The 18,784-nt window shown below is 42.5% G+C and overlaps 1 protein-coding gene across 1 annotated transcript in view; it reads left to right on the top strand.

The window, feature by feature from the left end:
- The window catches only part of WDTC1 (WD and tetratricopeptide repeats 1), a 33,214-nt gene extending 14,803 nt beyond the window's left edge, over nt 1-18,411 (top strand). Inside the window, exons 8-16 of the mRNA XM_087727172.1 lie at nt 1,022-1,116; nt 1,471-1,586; nt 3,167-3,242; nt 5,669-5,765; nt 6,552-6,725; nt 9,212-9,447; nt 13,185-13,353; nt 15,168-15,360; nt 17,821-18,411. Of these exons, the coding sequence (XP_087583298.1) occupies nt 1,022-1,116; nt 1,471-1,586; nt 3,167-3,242; nt 5,669-5,765; nt 6,552-6,725; nt 9,212-9,447; nt 13,185-13,353; nt 15,168-15,360; nt 17,821-18,018 (1,354 nt within the window). The 3' untranslated portion in view covers nt 18,019-18,411. The remainder of the gene's footprint in view (nt 1-1,021; nt 1,117-1,470; nt 1,587-3,166; nt 3,243-5,668; nt 5,766-6,551; nt 6,726-9,211; nt 9,448-13,184; nt 13,354-15,167; nt 15,361-17,820) is intronic.
- The last annotated feature ends 373 nt before the right edge of the window (nt 18,412-18,784 follow it).

Here is an 18,784-nt window from a genome sequence, read left to right as displayed (position 1 = left end):
TAAAGAAGAATAGAATAGAATTCTTTATTGGCCAAGTGTGATTGGACACACAAGGAATTTGTCTTTGGTGCATAGGCTCTCAGTGTACATAAAAAGACAAGATACATTCGTCAAGAATCATGAGGTCCATTCCATTGTGCAATGTGCAATGTATCCCATTGCAGAAACACATATACACTCCTACACTCTTGTTTATGGCTGGAAGAAAATATAGACAGTTAATAGGGGCAAAAAAGCAGGTAAGGATGATAAAATACTGCATTTATTTCTCTTTAAATGTATTTATACATCATCTCTGTGTGCCTGGGTGCGTGTTTTTTTTTGGTTTAGATTTGTAGATATACATGCTCGTACAAATAGATATTGATTTAAGACCACAATTGGAGCTCAAATTTCTGTCGTAAGTCGGGATGGTTGTAAAGCAAGTAATTACTTGCACCAGTTTTATGACCATTTTTTACCTTTTAGCCAATCCTGTGATCATTAAGCGAATCCAGTTTCCCCATTGATGTTTTTTGTTGGAAACTGGCGAAGAAGGTTGTGAATTGCAATCCCGTGGCTGCAGGACATTGCAACCAGTCGTAAATGCGAATCAATTGCCAAGCACCTGAATTGTGATCATGTGACTGCAGGGATGATACACCAGTCACAAGGATGAGGACAAATGGCAAATCACTTTTTCTTAGTCATAACGTTTAACTTTAGCTAAATGAGCAGTTGTAGGTCGAGGGCTTCCTGTAATTCAAAATAATATTTGATGTCATGAAGTTCAGTTCAAAAAATATTCTGCCCTGGTTCAGTTTGTTAGTCTGAAATGCTATGAATCTCAGTCTGTTGCAGTAAAATTTATAAAATCTACCAGAAGTGCCCGAGTATATTGACATAAAATACGTTGAAATTTACCTTTCTAATTTGCCTGGGCTGTCATGATTTTATTTTCTCACTAATAGAAGGAGAAATGTCTTGAGAAGAAAATGTATGCACAAATACAGATTTTCCTCTCTCTCTCCGCTTTGGCTAGGAAAAGCATGAAACAGAACCCCGCGGCTGGCGTCCATACATTCTGTGATCGACAGAAACCCCTCCCAGATGGAGCTGCTCAATATTACGTAGCAGGTAAGATTATCTCTGGATGGTGCCCCATCCACGAAATGGTTTTAGTGCATTCAACAAAATTCATTTTGGTGGGGGGAGGGAGAGAGTCTATTATGGTGAGAAATGAGGGTACATTTGAGTCATTTGCACTCAGGTGCAGTGAAGATTGATTCTTAGCTTTTGATTCCTTCTGCTACAAAGTAGTTAATGACACTGTTTTTTGCTGAAAGTAGAATCTGCACAATAAATGGACATAGCTTTCTTATTTTAAAAGGCTTTTCTATTTCCTTGCAAATACTGAGCTAAAGCAGGGTCCATTCTATCAAGTTGTATGTATTAATTGTGCTTGGGTTGTCTCCCCCCCCCCTTCTGTAGGGCATCTTCCAGTGAAATTACCGGACTACAATAATCGACTGAGAGTTTTGGTAGCTACCTATGTGACTTTCAGCCCAGATGGTACAGAGCTCTTGGTCAACATGGGAGGAGAACAGGTAATCTAGCAGTGTTCCAATATCTAAGGGGCTTCCACAAAGAAGAGGAGGTGTGTATGTGTGTTTCAATCTATTCTCCAAAGCAATTTGAAGGCAGAACAAAAAGCAATAGGTGGAAACTAATCAAGGAGAGAAGCAACCTAGAACCAAGGAGAAATTTCCCGAGAGCGAGACCAATTAACCCATTGAACAGCTTTTGTGGGTGCTCTATCACTGGAGATTTTTAAGAAGAGATTGGACAATCATTTTTCTGAAATAGTATAGGAATGGTGAACCTATGGTACGTGTGCCAGAGGTGGCATGCAGAGCCCTCTCTCTGGGGACGCGTGCCGCCTCCAGCTGCTCTTCTGATTTCTGACGCACCAACCACCTGATCTTCACAGGCATCAGAGCGTTGGAAAACAGCCAAAAACAACCGAAAAATGGCCTGAAACTACCTGAAAATCGTCCAGAAAAGCCAAAAAAACCAGGCATGTGCATGCCAGCCAACTGGTCTGCAGGATTCTAGCACGCACACGCGCACACATTCCAGTTTGGGTGCTGAAAAGGTTCGCCATCCCTGGTATAGGGGCTCCTGCTTGAGCATAGGGCTGGGCTAGAAGACCTCCAAGGTCCCTTCCAACTCTGTTTTTCTGTTAATCTTCTGCTGCTTTCAGCATCTCAGTGAGCTGATTTCAGCACCCAGGCTGATTCGGTCATTGTGAAATATTATCAGGACATTTAAATGGTCAACCTCAGATGGCCTTCAATTCATTGATAAATTCCCCAGCGCTTCAAAGCTGTTCTAGCCATCCCACACCCATCCCCATTGTCTTGAATTTCAAACATTGCACCCAACAATTGTTGCTTTCTCAAATAAAGTGTTCCTATAATATAATTGTTCCTGCTGCAGACGCAAAAGCTGATTAATGTCTATAAAGGGTTAGCCAGAAAATAAATGATTATGAAATTCTGTATCAGGTTCCCCAGAATTGGCTGCTGATCTTTTGCCTCGACTCCATGCAGGTAGTCCTTGATTTATGACTACAACTGGGGCCAGCATTTCTGTTGCAAAGCAAGGCAGTTCAGTGAATAGCATCCAATTTTATGATGGTTTTTTGCCACAGTTCTCAAGCGAATGACTGCAGTTTTTAGATGAATCATGCGGTTGTTAAACGAATCCAGCTTCCTCCACTGGCCATAAGGAACCATTCTTCTGCTCATGAATATAGTTTTAGAGAGGTGTGGGAAGCCGTTAATACCAAAAATGGGGAGTCTGGTCTTCCCTGATTGGCGGAGCTGCTTCCTCTGCCAAAAGATGACTCATTTTTTAGATTTCTAAGAACTGAAAATGATTTTTTTCTCATGGTTTAAATGAAGCTACGTAAATCTGCTGTTTTCATGTAGTTTTGAATCCCATTTTACGAGATTTTTTTTTCTAAATGCACATTTTCCTTTGCCCTACAAAACACTAGATAGATTCCACTAGACTTACATGTATTATATCAGCACCAAGATAAAGTTTTCTTGTGAGCAATTCTGGCTTAAAATTTACTGTTCCTATGTAGTTTGTGGATTCATTGACTTTCTTTGATTTTTAGGTTTACTTATTCGACCTGACGTATAAGCAGCGGCCATACACTTTTCTCCTGCCCAAAAAATGCCATACTTCAGGGGGTAAGAAAGTTGTGCTTTTTTTAAAAGGCAGATAATTTCATTGCATTGTTTTTTAAGGAATTTTTGTTTGTTTGCCCCTTCCTTTTCATTTCAAGTCCTTATGGTTGCTAATTGAGATTTTGGGGACTCTTTGGTGTTGTATTTCTAAAATGACAATTGAGGAACAGGATAGTAACACCCTAGCTCCAACAATTTCATACATGGTACTTTATTTCACAGTGTTAGTTTTAAATCCTCTCCATAAAGCGGGAGTACTTGAAACCATAACATGTTATTAGGAATTTTAGCATTTCAGGTCTGCTGAGCTCTCTTTTTGGTCCTTATTCAAATTAACAGCAGCAATAGCACTTAGAATTATATACTGCTTTACAGTGCTTTACAGCCTTCTCTAAATGGTTTACAGAGTCAGCTTATTTCCCCCAACAATCTGGGTCCTCATTTTACCCACCTCGGAAGGATGGAAGGCTGAGTCAACCTTGAGCCTGGTGAGATTCAAACTGCCAAATTACAGACAACCGGCAGTCAGCAGAAGGAGCCTGCAGTACTGCATTCTAACCATTGCCCCACCACAGTTCTTAAATTAATATTGATAGAATAAATCTAAATTAACGAAAAATAAAATCTGCAAAATAACAAACAATATCTGAAATGTCCAGCTGACATTTCAGATGTGAATCTCTCTACCAAATAGATTTCAACTTTATTTCATAGCATGCTAAGTTTTAAAAAAGTTAAGTTGTAGAACTGGAGAGGAAGATGCAAAGCAAAATGAAAAGTGGAGATGGGTTGCAAGTATCCCAAGTCATTCTAAAAAGCATTAAATGAGATATTCGTAATGCTTGTTTGTTTAGAGTAGAAAGCAGAGAGAGTTATATTGAATATCCTACTTGTTAATACACTTAATACCCTTTTTTGATAAAGGTGATATTGGGATTTTGAGGGGCATAAGTCCTCGACTTACAACCCCAATTGGGACCAGAATTTCCTTTGCTAAGCAAGTCAGTTGTTAAGTGAGTTGTCCTGATTTTGCCACAATTCTTAAGCAAATCACTGCAGTTTTTAAGTAAATCACATAGTTATTAAGCAAATCCGGCTTCCCTTTTTGACTCAGCTTGTTGGAAGGTGGCTGGGAAGTTGCAAATGATGATTGCATGACCCCGGGATGCTGCAACCATTACAAATACTTGCTGATTATCAAGTGCCCGTATTTTAATCATGTGACCCTGGGGATTTGCTGTTACAATCATAAGTGAAAGGATGAATTATAAGTTACTTTTTTCAGTGCCATTGTAAGTTTGAATAGTTGCTAAACAAATAGTCATAGGATGAGGACTATTTGTAATAGCAATAAATATTTCTCTTTCTTCCTTTCCATCTTTTTGTGCTCTCCAGTCTGTCATTGGCATATTTATGTCATGTCTGTAACCTGTATTTTGACATCTAGCACTGTAGTGATTGGATACTTGGATATTGTTTGTGGTCAACACAAGCAAAATGCAATGGAGCCACCTCAGTCCACCCAAGGTCTCTTCCTTAGATGGGTTGTCTTTCCGTTTTCCCCTGTATAAACAGGTCAATATTTTCAGCTAACGGTTGCAGGAATTGGGCATGGCTAATCTAGTGAAGAGAAGGACCAAGGGAGACATGATAGCAGCCTTCCAATATTTGAGGGGCTTCCACAGAGAGGAGGGGGGGTCAAGCTATGTTCCAAGGCAACTGAAGGCCAGACAAGGAATAATGGATGGAAACTGACCAAGGAGAGATTCAACCTGGAAATAAGGAGAAATTTTCTGACAGTGAGAACAATCAACTAATGGAACAGAAGTTGCCTTTGGAAGTTGTGGGAGCTTCATCACTGGAGGCTTTCAAGAAGAGATTGGACTGTCATCTGTCAGAAATGGTGTAGGGTTTCTTGCTTGGGCAGGGGGTTGGACTAGATGACCTACAAGGTCCCTTCCAGTTCTGTTAATCTGTTATTGCATTCAAAGTGAAATTGGTAGGTTGCTGGATCTATCTTCTAACACAGATCTATCTTCGCTGGTCAATTTATCCATTGCCTAACCCAGTCTTACCCAACCTACAGTCTCCTAAAGTATTAGATGTCAGGCTGATTAAGCATTTTTATTTTTATTTTGCTTGTAGTGCTGGGTCTTCTCCCAGGTTGCTAATTTCCCCAAAATTGAAAAACTGCACTGAATAGAAGAATGCTTATCTGCCGCTTGCAGTTTACTCTTGATTCAGACTTATTCCGCTCCTTATGATTCTACGGTATCATTTTATTTCTATATTGCTTTGCTTCCCCCAAAGTGCCCAGAATGGCTTCCGAGAATACAATAAAAAATAGCTTAAATAAACCATTTCAATAAAACCAACATTTGAAGCCTTAGCTACAAAAATTGAAGCTCACTTCATTTTATGACCCTCAGAGGTGCAGAATGGGAAAACATCGGCCAATGGCGTGTCAAACGGCATCCATCTCCACAGCAATGGGTTCAGGCTGTCTGAGGGACGAGCCCTCGTCAGGTAAGCCTGCCTCCTTTTCTGCCCACAGTATCTAGTGCGGTATCCCCTCCTCTTTGGCTAGATGACATGTTTGTGCAGGGACTGCTTGGCTAGGAATTGTGCTGATTGCCAGAACGTGGAAGAATTGTTTCATCCAGCAAGAAGCAGTTGCATAACTGATATTATTTTGGGAGGTGCGGGGACTGTAAAAACTGAGTTATGGGATGAAAATATTTCTTTTTTTTAAATAAAAGGCCCTCAAGAAAAATGTCCCTTAAACCCACTACAGCAGGAGTGTCAAACTCAAGGCCCATGGGCCGGATCCAGGCCACGGGGTTGCTTAGATCTAACCTGGAAACAGCGAAGGACAGCCCACAGCCTACAGTGCCTCTGCCAGCATGTAGCCCTCCCAAGGTGCATTTTTTCTGGCAGAGGGTTGCAGGAAGCTGTTGCAGCCAAAAACGGAGCTCGGGAGCCCATTTTCACTGGCGGAGCACTCGGGCTGTCACAGGCAACCCTGATACGAGTGACATTGAGCTGGCCATGCCCACCTTGGCCATGCCCACCCTAGCACCCTGAGGTCAAACACAACCCTGATCTGGCCTTCAATGAAATCGAGTTTGACACCTCTGCACTACAACATCATTTTTTACCCAAGGTCTGTTAGGACTTAAGTATGCAAGCTGATTGTTTGATCTTGCTTAGTGTGTTGTTATCAATCCAGCCAGATATGGTTGATGGAGTGAGCCATGGCTAAACCCAAACATGGTTTGGACTGATGCGCGAACCAACTCTTGGTTTCTGCAGCCCACAGGTAGAGCTACCTCCCTATCTCGAGAAGATTAAGCTGCAGGCCAATGAGGCTTTTGCTTGCCAGCAGTGGACTCAAGCCATCCAGCTCTACAGCAGAGCTGTCCAGAAAGCCCCCAACAACGCAATGCTCTATGGGAACCGAGCGGCTGCTTACATGAAGCGCAAGTGGTAAGTGAGCTCTTCCCTTCCTGGGAGGCCTGGTTACAATCCATCCAGATTCTAGATCCCATTCGTTTTCCATAAGAGGCTCTCAGTACAATTTTAGCAGTCTGTGGAATCTTCTGGATGGCTCTCCAGTCAGAGGAGCTTGATGGGGATTCATTGTGTATTGGAAAGATTAATTTCTGCATTCCTACAAGATGTCTATCCACCTATCAGAATTCTGCTGAGTGAATTTGGACATCCACTATATCTCATCCAGTTTACCTTGGTTTTTATAATTACAGAAATAAAACCAAAATACTGTTTAGAGGGAATTGTGGAATACTGTGTCACTTGGTGAATCTTTGCGCATAGGAAATCCATAGTTCAATCGATAGGGTCTTCCAGATAGGATTCTGAAATACTGGCTGGCCTCTAATAATTGAGAGGCGCAATGGCTCAATGATTTAAGATGCTGCGCTTGTCAGATGGAAAGTTGTTAGTCTTGGCTCGAGACCTGAGCATTGCATGACGGGGTGATCACCGTCTTTGCCTAGCTCCTACTCACCTAGCAGTTTGAAAGCATGCAAATGTAGTAGAGCCAAGGTGGCGCAGTGGTTAAATGCAGCACTGCAGGCTACTGCTAGATCAGCAGGTCAGCGGTTCAAGTCTCACCGGCTCAGGGTTGACTCAGCCTTCCATCCTTCCGAGGTGGGTAAAATGAGGACCCAGATTGTTGGGGGCAATATGCTGACTCTCTGTAAACCGCTTAGAGAGGCCTGAAAGGCCTATGAAGCGGTATATAAGTCTACTGCTATTGCTATTGCTATTGCTATAGATAAATAGGTACCACCTTGATGGGGAGGAAACAGCGCTCCCTGACATCATTCTGGCCACATGACTGCAGAAATGTCTTCGGACAGCGCTGGCTCAGTGGCCTTGAAACAGAGATGAGCGTCGCCCCTAGAGGCATCAGTGACTTCTTCTGGTGCCATATCTGTCAGATATGCTGTATTTTTCCGGGTGTCGCATCCCATGTCCAAAATATTTTTTTGTGGCTTTGATGATTTTCCTTCCCAGGCAGCTTAATCATCTCCTCATTTCTGATTTTGTCAATCCATCTTATACGTAACAGCTGCCTGTAAATCCACACATTTCAAATGCTTCTGCATTTGGTTTTCTGTTAGAGACCAACTCTACACCCTGTAGAGCAGGATAGAAAAGATGTAACATCTGACAAGCCTGATTTTCAGTCTTAGGCATGTCGTGACTGCAGAAGACCCTTTTCATTTTGAAGAATATACTAGCGGAGTAAATTCCACAGGGACTCCCTCCCTTTCCTTCCTCTGTCAATCAGACACACAGGCTGAACTGGATAGATCAGAGGCATCTTCCTACAACAGTTTGCAAATATGTACAGTAGTGGCCAAAACTGTGGAAATCTTTTGGGAAAAGTGTATTTTTGAGATTTGATGGCTTGTTTTGCAGTAGTATCATAAAATTATATATCAATGGAAAGATAATTTAATCAATAATGTAATGCAACAAGATTTGTTCAATTATCTGTATTCTATGAAAAGTTATAGCCAAGTATAGCCAGCAATAAAACCTAGTTAATCGAAGCAGTCATTCAATCTTGGTTTCACATTATAACAGTTGTAGAACTAAAAAACTTGGTTCACTCCATGGGAAGATATTGTAATGCCATAATTCATGCTAAAGGTTACCCAACTAAGTATTAACTGACATGGTGATAATGTTTGTATATCTCATTTCTTCTATGGTGATTATCTTTGTATATCTCATTTTTTCTATGTGTTTCACTTTTCTTCTTTATAACTGGTATTCTAATAGCAAATCCTTCATAAAGGTTATTGCATTACATTGTTGATTAAATTACCTTTCCATTGATATATAATGTTATGGTACTACTCCAAAAAAAAGTGGTGTTATTAGCCATCAAATCTCAAAAATACTGTACACTTTTCACAAAAGGATTCCACAATTTTGGCCACAACTGTCAGGGTTCCAAATAGCATCCAAAAATAAATCAGAGTCCAAGGCAAAGTATTTTGCTCAAAGTTCCAATTTATTAAGAGAGCCATGTTGTCACATCTGGGAAAACACGAATGTGAAAGCTTTCCAGTTTTCCCCACCCCGTTGAAAGTTCAAGATCGCGCCTCCCCCCCCCCCCACAAGTCCATCACATGATCCAATCTTACACTGCCATGCTGACAGTTCCACCCATCCAGTTCCGGTCAGGTGCAGAGGTGCAAAGACAAAGGATGACCTTGGCTTTCTAGAAAGAATTTTGTTATGGCTACATAGCATCTAACGCCATCCAATCCCCCCTCCCATTTTCCCACAATAGAAAATGCATAGTAGAATAATAGAAAGTGTAGCAAGCCAAAGATCCAAAAGAAAAGATGGCTGTAGGCCTGACACTACTCTATTTGGGTGATAGCGGTGGTGAGAGAATGAAAGGATCAATATTCCCAACTTGATTTTTGCAGGGATGGAGATCACTATGATGCGCTCCGAGACTGCCTGAGGGCCATCTCCCTGAATCCTTGCCACTTGAAGGCTCACTTCCGCCTGGCCCGCTGCCTCTTTGAGCTGAAGTATGTAGCAGAAGCCCTGGAGTGTCTGGATGATTTCAAAGGAAAATTTCCTGAGCAAGCCCACAGCAGTGCTTGCGATGCCCTGGACCGGGACATCAATGCTGCCCTTTTCTCCAAAAGCGATAATGGTGAGGATTAAAAAGACAACATTTTGCACTCCTGCCCTAAGTATGGAAAAAATATTTGTTCTTAAAGGAACAGATTTTTAAGAGACACCAATGGTGTGTGTACTGTATAGTATTAGCTTTTAACATTTTAGGAGGGGAAAAATAACTCCTGTGAAAGGGATAAGTCCACACATCTTTTTTTAAAAAAATGCTGCACTAAAAAACACTGAGCAAGAAAATGCACAGGTACATTATATGTGGTACCTTTCTCAATAGTAGTAACTGTGAGAGGGATCTTGGAGTCCCAGTGGACAACCATTTAAATATGAGCCAGCAGTGTGCAGCAGCTGCCAAAAAAGGCAACACAGTTCTATGCTGCATAAACAGAGGGACAGAATCAAGATCATGTGAAGTGTTAATACCATTTTATAAGATCTTGGTAAGGCCACACTTGGAATACTGCATTCAGTTTGGTTGCCACGATGTAAAAAAGATGTTGAGACTCTAGAAAGAGTGCAGAGAAGAGCAACAAAGATGATTAGGGGACTGGAGGCTAAAACAAATGAAGAACGCTGCTATCATGTCTAGTTTAATGAAAAAAAGGACTAGCGGGGACATGATAGCAGTGTTCTGATATCTCAGGGGCTGCCCCGAAGAAGAGGGAGTCAAACTTCTCCAAAGCACCTGAGGGCAGGATAAGAAGCAATGGGTGGAAACTAATCAAGGAGAGAAGCAACTTATAACTAAGCAGAAATTTCCTGACAGAACAATTAATCAGTGGAACAACTTGCCTTCAAAAGTTGTGAATGTTCCAAAACTGGACGTTTTTAAGATGTTGGATATCCATTTGTCTGAAGTAGTGTAGGGTTTCCTGCCTAAGGTCCCTTCCAACACTGTTATTCTAAAATTCTGATCTAGATGGCAGCATTAGTGGGTGGGGATCAGCTATTTAAAATCTGAAGAAGAAAAAATCAACAGTTTGATCATTTAGTGCCATGAGCCTAGACTAGTGTATAGCTTTAGAAAAGAAACTGATGAGAATAGTGATAGTTTGGATCAGAAAGTCTTAAATTCACATTCCTTCTCCGCCTTGAATTCACTGTATGACTTTAGTGAAGTGGCTCTATTACAATTTTTGTTCCGTATCTGCAAAATTAGTTGGGGGAAAAAGGATTGTATAGAAAAGTGTTCCTGTGAAATCAAATTATTCTGGATCATCACACAACCAGCTAGATGTTCAGACTGGATTTGGCATTTTTACCCACCTGTCCAGTCTTTTCCAAGGACCTGGAATAGGCAGGTGTTGTGTTTCCTGGTGTTAGAGGTATCGTCACAGGATGTAAGCTAAGTAAAGCTGCCTTTTGCAATTGATTGATGGTGAATTTGCCAATGCCGATGATGTTCAAGTGGTGCTCCAGTTGCTTTGGGATGGCATCTATGATTATTGCTACAACCACTCTAGCTGAAGCCATAATTTTTCTTGCTTCATTTCTTAGTTGCCATACTTATGGGCGGAAGGGGGACTTATGGAATGCAGAATGTTTTCCTCCACTGTGCCAGACACAACAAATGATAAGGCTCCTGAGAACCAAGGCCAAATCAACGTGCCCTAGCAACGGCACGGTTAGCTAATGTGAAATGTGGCACAAGGGCGGATGGACAGTATCTATTCTTTAATTATACCAAAACCACAGGAATTATTCAGTTGGTTTGACCTTTTGGTTTGCCGATAGGATGTACACAATAAACAGGATTTTTGAGGAAGCCAAGGCCTTGGAGTCTTGAATTGTTTGGGAACATTACTGGACAGGTACTCCTCGACTTTGCAGCGGTTGTTTTGCGACTGGGGCAGCTGCCTGCAATTTAGCAGTTTGAATCTCACCAGGCTCAAGGTTGACTCAGCCTTCCATCCTTCCGAGGTGGGTAAAATGAGGACCCAGATTGTTGGGGGCAACATGCTGACTCTGTAACCCGCTTAGAGAGGGCTGTAAAAGCACTATGAAGCGGTATATAAGTCTAAGTACTATTGCTATTGCTAAGGTACATGGCGTTAAAGCAAACGCAGAATAACTCATGATGAAAGATCTGCTGGAAGGACTAAGCAGACTCATAGTTTAAGGCAGGGACTTGAGAAGGTTCAAGGGTCAGCTTTCAGAGTTAAACGGAAAAGTTACTTGTAAGTGACATAGAAGACTTCCTGAGATAATACAGAGCTTTTTCCAGAGTAGAGTCTCTTAGATAGATAGAGTAGGTCCATAAAATGATATTAAATCAGCATGTTTTAACAAAGGTTTGTTGAGAAGATAGATTAGCTGAGAGTATACAGAATGTCAATCTATTAACCAAAGTTTAATTATGAGCCACAGTGGTGCAGTGGTTAGAGTGCAGCACTTCAGGCCACTTCTGCTGACTGCTGGCTGCCTGCAATTTGGCAGTTCAAATCTCACCAGGCTCAAGGTTGACTCAGCCTTCCATCCTTCCGAGGTGTGTAAAATGGGGACCCAGATTGTTGGGGGCAGTGGGATGACTCTGCAAATGCTTAGAGTGGGCTGTAGAGCACTGTAAAGTGGTATATAAGTATAAGTGCTATTGCTGTTTTTCACCGTTGCCACCTTTGCAAGCATCCTATGGTCATGTGATCAAAATTCAGATGTTTGGCAATTGGTTCATATTTATGACCATTACAGTGTCCAAGAGTCATGTGATCTCCTTCTGAAAAACAAAGCCACGTTCACTTAACAACCAGGTGACTACTACCTGCAATGATTCACTTCACAAATGGAGGCAAGAAAGGTCGTAAAATGTGGCACTGTACAAATGCCTCACTTAACAACAGAAATTTTGGGTTCAATTGTGGTCGTACGTCAAGGACTACCTGCAATGAATTACATTTGGATATTCTTATAGCTTTTGCACTGGTATAAAACCGCAGGAATTTTTTGCATAAATTGTGTGGTTTGCATAACCAGGTAATATATATTTTATATAATGATATTACTTAGCAAATGAGGTCAACTCAAACAAATCTTTAACAACCGAGGGACTAACTTTATTAACTGTAGTGATTCACTTAACAAGTGAGGCAAGAAAGGTCGTAAAATGGGGCACGTAACAAATGCCTCACTTAACAATAGAAATTTTGGACTCCATTGTGGTCGTTAGTCGAGGACGACCTGTTACTGCCTGTTTTCTTTGACCACATTCTTTCTATTTGCAGGTCTCTTCAATTATTGCCGTATTTTTCGGAGTATAAGACGCACTTTTTTCCCTCAAAAAAGAGGGTGAAAATCTTGGTGTGTCTTATACACTGAATACAGCATTTTTGGCCTCCCGAAACCCCGCTCCCTTTGCAAAAATAGATGTGCAGAGGGTTTGGGAGGTTTACAAAGTGCTCCTGTGGCTGGGGAAGGCAAATACAAGCAAAAAACGGGCCGTTTTTGCTCGTTTTTACCGCCCCCAGGAGCGCTGTACAAGCCTCCCAAAGTTCTACATGCCCCTTTTCTTTTCTTTTCTTTTTTTGCAAAAAATGAGATGTGCAGAGGGTTTGGGAGTCCTGCAGAATGCAAAAACTTTTTTTTTAAATTTACCTCTTCAAAATCATGGTGCGTCTTACACTCTGGTGTGTCTTATAATCCGAAAAATATGCTACTTTTTTTTTTTAAAGAGTACCTCCCTTCTCGCTTTCCTGTGACTCACATCGTCGGTATCTCCCCAAAGATCCCAAAAGAAATGTAATTTATCAATTCCATTTTCTCCAGGCGAAGACAAGAAAGGGAGTGGCCCCATCTGGCTGCGAGCAACTGGCCGCAAGGATTCCATATCGGAGGACGAAATGGTGCTGAGGGAGCGCAGCTACGATTACAAATTCAGATACTGCGGCCACTGCAACACCACCACAGACATCAAAGAGGCGAACTTCTTCGGCAGGTAAGGAGCCTCCTTTCAAGACCAAGGGGTAGGGGTGTTTTTTGTTTGGTGTTGCTGTTTCCACAAATTCCTTCTGGGGGCTTTTTAAAAAACATACTCCCACAGCATCCGCAAATACTGATAAGTTCCGGAACTCATAATTTAAAACCTAAATCGTACGTAATCCTAAATCTAAAAACCTAAAATTACTGCTCTGAGTGAAAAAAAGTACCGTATATTTCAGAGTATAAGACACACCGGAGTGTAAGACGCACCCAGGTTTTGAAGAAGCAATTTTTTTAAAAAAAGTAGGTAGATAGGTAGAGGGATAGAGAGGGAGAGAAAGAAAGAGAAATACAGTAGGTAGGTAGGGAGAGAGAGTAATTAGGTAAGTAGGTAGATACAGGGAGAGAGAGAGAGAGGGAGAAAAGTAGGTAGGTAGAGGGATAAAGAGAGAAATAGAGAGAGAGAGAAAGAAATACAGTAGATAGGTAGGGAGAGAGAGAGAAAGTAGGTAGGTATATAGGTAGATGGGGGGGAGAGAAATACAGTAGGTAGGTAGGGGGAGAGAATGTGTGTAGGTAGATAGGTAGGTGGAGGGATAGAGAGAGAAATAGAAAGAGAGAGAGAAAAATACAGTAGATAGGTAGGGAGAGAGAGAGTAGGTAGGTTGGTAGGTAGAGGGATAGAGAGAAATAGAGAGAGAGGGAGAGAAATACACTAGATAGGTAGGGAGAGAGAGAGTAGGTAGGTAGGTAGGTAGATGTTTCCAGGTGTATTTATCCATGTGCTGGAGAAGGACATCACTAACAATCTACAGCACCTAAGACTTGTTTCTGCTGGCACAGCACTTGATCAATGTAATTCTCATCAATCACTCTTTCTGAAAGAGGAAAAAAAAGTTTTTGCACTCTGCAAACCTCCCTAAAACGGCCTGTTTTTTTTTTTTAAGGCATGAATAGCCTTGAGTGGACTTGCAGAGTGCTCCTGAGGGGTGGAGTGGGGACAAAAAATGAACAAAAAAAATATGGCCCATTTTTCACAAAAAATGTCAAAAAAATTGCATGCATAGCCTTTCGGAGGCTTATAGAGTGCTGCTGGAGGGCTGAGGGGGGCAAAAAAACTGGCCCATTTTTCGCTCATTTCTGCCCTCTCCCACCCCCAGGAGCTCTCTGAAAGCCTCCATAAGGGTATGCACGGCCACTTTGGTGAAGGGGGGGGGGCTTTGGGAGGCAAAAAATGCTGTATTTGGTGTATAAGACACACCCAGATTTTCAGCCTCTTTTTAGAGGAAAAAGGGTGCGTCTTATACTCTGAAAAATATGGTAACTTAACTAATTTAAAAGGCAAAAGTAAAGGTTCCCCTCGCACATATGTGCTAGTCATTCCCAACTCTAGGGGGCGGTGCTCATCTCTGCTTCAAGGCCGAAGAGCCAACGCTGTCCGAAGATGTCTCCGTGGTCATGTGGCCAGCATGACTAAACCCCGAAGGAGCATAGGATGTTATTACCTTCCCACCAAAGTGGTCCCTATTTTTCTACTTGCATTTTTACGTGCTTTCAAACTGCTAGGTTGGCAGAAGCTGGGACAAGTAATGGGAGCTCACTCCATTACGCAGTGCTGGGGATTCAAACTGCCGATGTTTCTGATCAAGAAGTTCAGTGTCTTAGCCACTGAGCCACCGTGTCCCTGTATATAAGTTTAAGTGTTGTTTAATTGGTAGTACTCAGTGTCATGGGGTTTGAGGGAGAAGGAAACGCTTTGTGCATCTCGTAGAAAACTCAGGATATAAATGTAAACAATCACTAACCATGATCTTTTTGGCTGCCTCCTAGCAATGCGCAGTACATCATCAGTGGCTCCGATGATGGTTCCTTCTTTATCTGGGAGAAAGAAACAACTAATCTGGTTCGAGTGCTGCAGGGCGATGAGTCGATTGTGAACTGCCTCCAGCCTCACCCGAGCTATTGCTTCCTGGCTACCAGTGGCATTGATCCCGTGGTACGGCTTTGGAATCCCAGGCCAGAAGTAAGATCAGGGGCAGGGGGTCCTACCTGGGTTAGAATGTGTGGTCCTTTTGGCTCAGGATTGGTGCTATTTTGCAATGGAGGAAACTTTTGACTTTTGACCAAGTTGAGGAAACCTCCTCAATAAAGGAAAAAGCTTATCGCTAGCTATAATGGCTCTGGGCTCTGAAATGCCCCATTTTTCCCCATGGAAATATGTCAAAGTTTGTTGCATAAATTTAAATCCAGAAAGCCCACACAGATAACTGATTCAACTGGATTCATTAACTTCTTTAATACCAACAATACAATACCAACAAGTGGTTCTTCCAAGTAAACACAAGGCAGGAGAGTTACAGGTAAACACAAGCAGCTAGTTTCATAGCAGCAGACAAGCCCAGACAGACTGCTTGTTTACTTCTCAGAGCAGCAGACTGCTTAAGTTTCTGTTTCAATTCTGTACACAGACTCAGATCTGTTTAAGCTCCCATTGGCTGACTTAGTTGCTATGACTATTCATTGGCCGACCTTGTTCCTATGTCTCTCTCAGTCATGAATATTTTAACAAAATAGAACAAAACTTTTCAAAAATATCTTAAACATTTATTTATCATAATGGTTTTACAGGGAATCGACTTATGACCATAATGGAGCCTAGAATTATGGGGTTGATCCTAAGTTATACGACTTATATAATTTATAAACATAAATTATAGTTATGATCATAAGTTGGGGCACCCACATGACCAGAAGTAAATTTCTGGCTTTTTTTCATGGTGGTTGTTAAATGAACATCTTGGTTGCTAAGCAACCCCGTTCATTTGAATGGTTTTTTTTCCACCCAGAAACCAATAAAGAATGGCAAAAATCAACAAAACCCTGAAGTTTGGAACAGCTGGTAGAGTTCTTTAGAAGGGATTCAGGTTGCTGTCAGGGTTCCAAGTAACACCCCCAATGAAAGAAGACTCCGAGGCTCTCTTCAAAGTTCCATTTTATTAGAGATGTCATATTGGCACACCTGGGAAAACCCGAATCTGAAAGGTTCCAGGTTTTCCCCACCCAAAAGAAAGTTCAAGCACCCACATGTCCGTCACATGGTCTGTCCCAACTGGAGATGCCTCCCAGTCATCTCATCACAGTTCCAGGACCAGTCGACCTTGACTTTCTGAGAAAGAATGTTGTTATGGCTACATATCACCAACACACTGTATAATCCCCCCCTCCCATTTTCCCATGGTAGAAAATGTAGCAGGCCTGAAATCCAAAAGGTAAAAGATGGCTTCCAGGCCTGATACCTAGTGTGCATAAATCCTGCCCATCCATCTGGCAGATGGAAGCATTATCTAATTGCATTGTTAGGTTGACATGCCCTACTGAAACAAGCAAGGATTTCGTGTGCTGTGTTAGCTTGATGTTCAAATCCATACACCACAGAAATGTAAAAATATATTTACCAGCATTCTAGTTTCTACAGTGGCCAATTAAATGTATTCTGAAATATCAGAACCATGGCTAAATCATGGCTAGCCCTGACCCTCTACAGATTTACCCAGGCTCTTTTTAAACGGCCAAATCAGTGGGCATCACCACATCTGATGGCAGTAACTCTTCTAGCAAGCGCTCTACATGGGGCTGCCCCTGAAGAGTGTTCGGAGACTACAATTGGTCCAGAATGCAGCCGCGCGAGTGATATTGGGTGTACCTAGGTACACCCACATTACATCTATCCTCCGCGAGCTGCACTGGCTCTCTATTGGTCTCCGAACACGCTTTAAGGTGCTGGTTATTATCTTTAAAGCCCTACATGGCCTAGGACCTGGATATTTCCGTGACCGCCTCCTGCAATATACCTCCCAGCGCCCAGTAAGATCGCACAGGGCGGACTTTCTCCAAGTACCGTCGACTATGCAGTGTCGTGTGGCGGCTCCTTGGGGGAGAGCCTTCTCTGTAGCTGCCTCGGCCCTCTGGAACGATCTACCCCCTGAGATCCGGACCCTCCCCACTCTCTCGGCCTTCCGTAAGTCTGTTAAGACCTGGCTGTTCCGGCAGGCCTGGGGCTGTTGATCTAGATTGACCTTCAGCCCCATTAAGATCGAGTGCATGTTGTGTCCTTCTTTTAACTCGTTTCTGTCCTGTATTTTAAACTTTTTAAAATGCTTTTAAACTGTTTTTATGTAAGCCGCCTGGAGTCCTTCAGGATTGGGCGGCATACAAATCTATTAAAATTGGAAATTGGAATTCCATTTAACCATATGTTGGGTTTTATTTACCCAACATATGGGTTATATTTCCTTCTGTTGTTTCTGGGTTTCCTTATAATTTAATGCTACCCCATCAAGTCAAACAATCCCCTTTTTGTCTTGAAGGCTTCTCCTATTGTGCTGTAGGTTGGCTCTCTGAAAGGTGCGTAGAATGGTACTTTTGAGTGGAGCCATCAAATAGTCAACATTTGGGGCTTTGGTCTTTGCGTTTTGTTTCATAGAGCGAAGCACTGAACGGGCGAGTGGTAGAAGATATGGAAGGCGCTTCCCAAGCCAACCAGAGGCGGATGAATGCTGATCCCTTGGAGGTGATGTTGATGAACATGGGCTACAGGATCACAGGAATGACTGGTGGTGGGTCTGGAGGCTCGGATGACGAAGACAGCTCTGAGAATCAGGTCCACTGCCGGACCAGCTAAAAGCTGAATGGCCTCTCCTTCCTTATTTTTTTTTTCCGTTTTCGTTTTGTTTCGTTTGAAGGGAAATCTAGTTTGCTCCATTTGAACTCGGAAGGACTGCACTGTTTCACACTATGCACAGGATGGGATATGCCAGCGAGGGCAGAAGTGACTGGTTTTTTTTTGACTGCTGCTGCAATTTCTTCCTTCCCCCTGTTCTACTATTAAGCAGCATGGTAACGTGGCCTATTTGAGTTTTGCCCTCCCGGCGGAAACTGGGATCCCTTTTTCACATTGTCTGTGAGCAGTGTGTACCGTCCCTTCGTCCAGTGTGGCTGGATGGTGGGAAGCATTTGCCTACATGAGTGTGTTTTGCAGAGAGGTTGTTGAAAACTCAATAAAATGTAAACTTAGGGCAGGGATGATGGAATGATGTTCAGTACTGCGATCTCTTGTCTCTGAAACTCAGCTTGCCTGCCATGCCACGACTTTGTCATTCAGCCCCCCCCCCCACACACAAAACAGGTGGTGAACATGTACACGCATCGAAAACATGGCCTTGAGAAGGTCGCTAAATACACGGGCTCCCTCGGTGAACATGGTTAGGGAAGTACGGAAAGCTGGTATTGGGCAGAGCGCCTCACTCTGGTTGGTACCTCACACTTCCCATCTGTCTGCACCCAGAAGAAACCAAGAGAGGACTGTCACGGTGGCAAGCTACAGCCACGAAGCTTGGCGGCTTAGATAACATGAGCAAGTAAAATTATCTGATGTGGCTGCTTTTGGA

The sequence above is a fragment of the Thamnophis sirtalis genome, unplaced genomic scaffold, assembly GCF_051295495.1.
Source record: "Thamnophis sirtalis isolate CommonGarterSnake01/CBP01778 unplaced genomic scaffold, rThaSir2_p1.2 scaffold_13, whole genome shotgun sequence".
In the NCBI taxonomy this organism is placed as follows: domain Eukaryota; kingdom Metazoa; phylum Chordata; class Lepidosauria; order Squamata; family Natricidae; genus Thamnophis; species Thamnophis sirtalis.
This window is presented reverse-complemented; position numbering and strand designations above follow the sequence as displayed.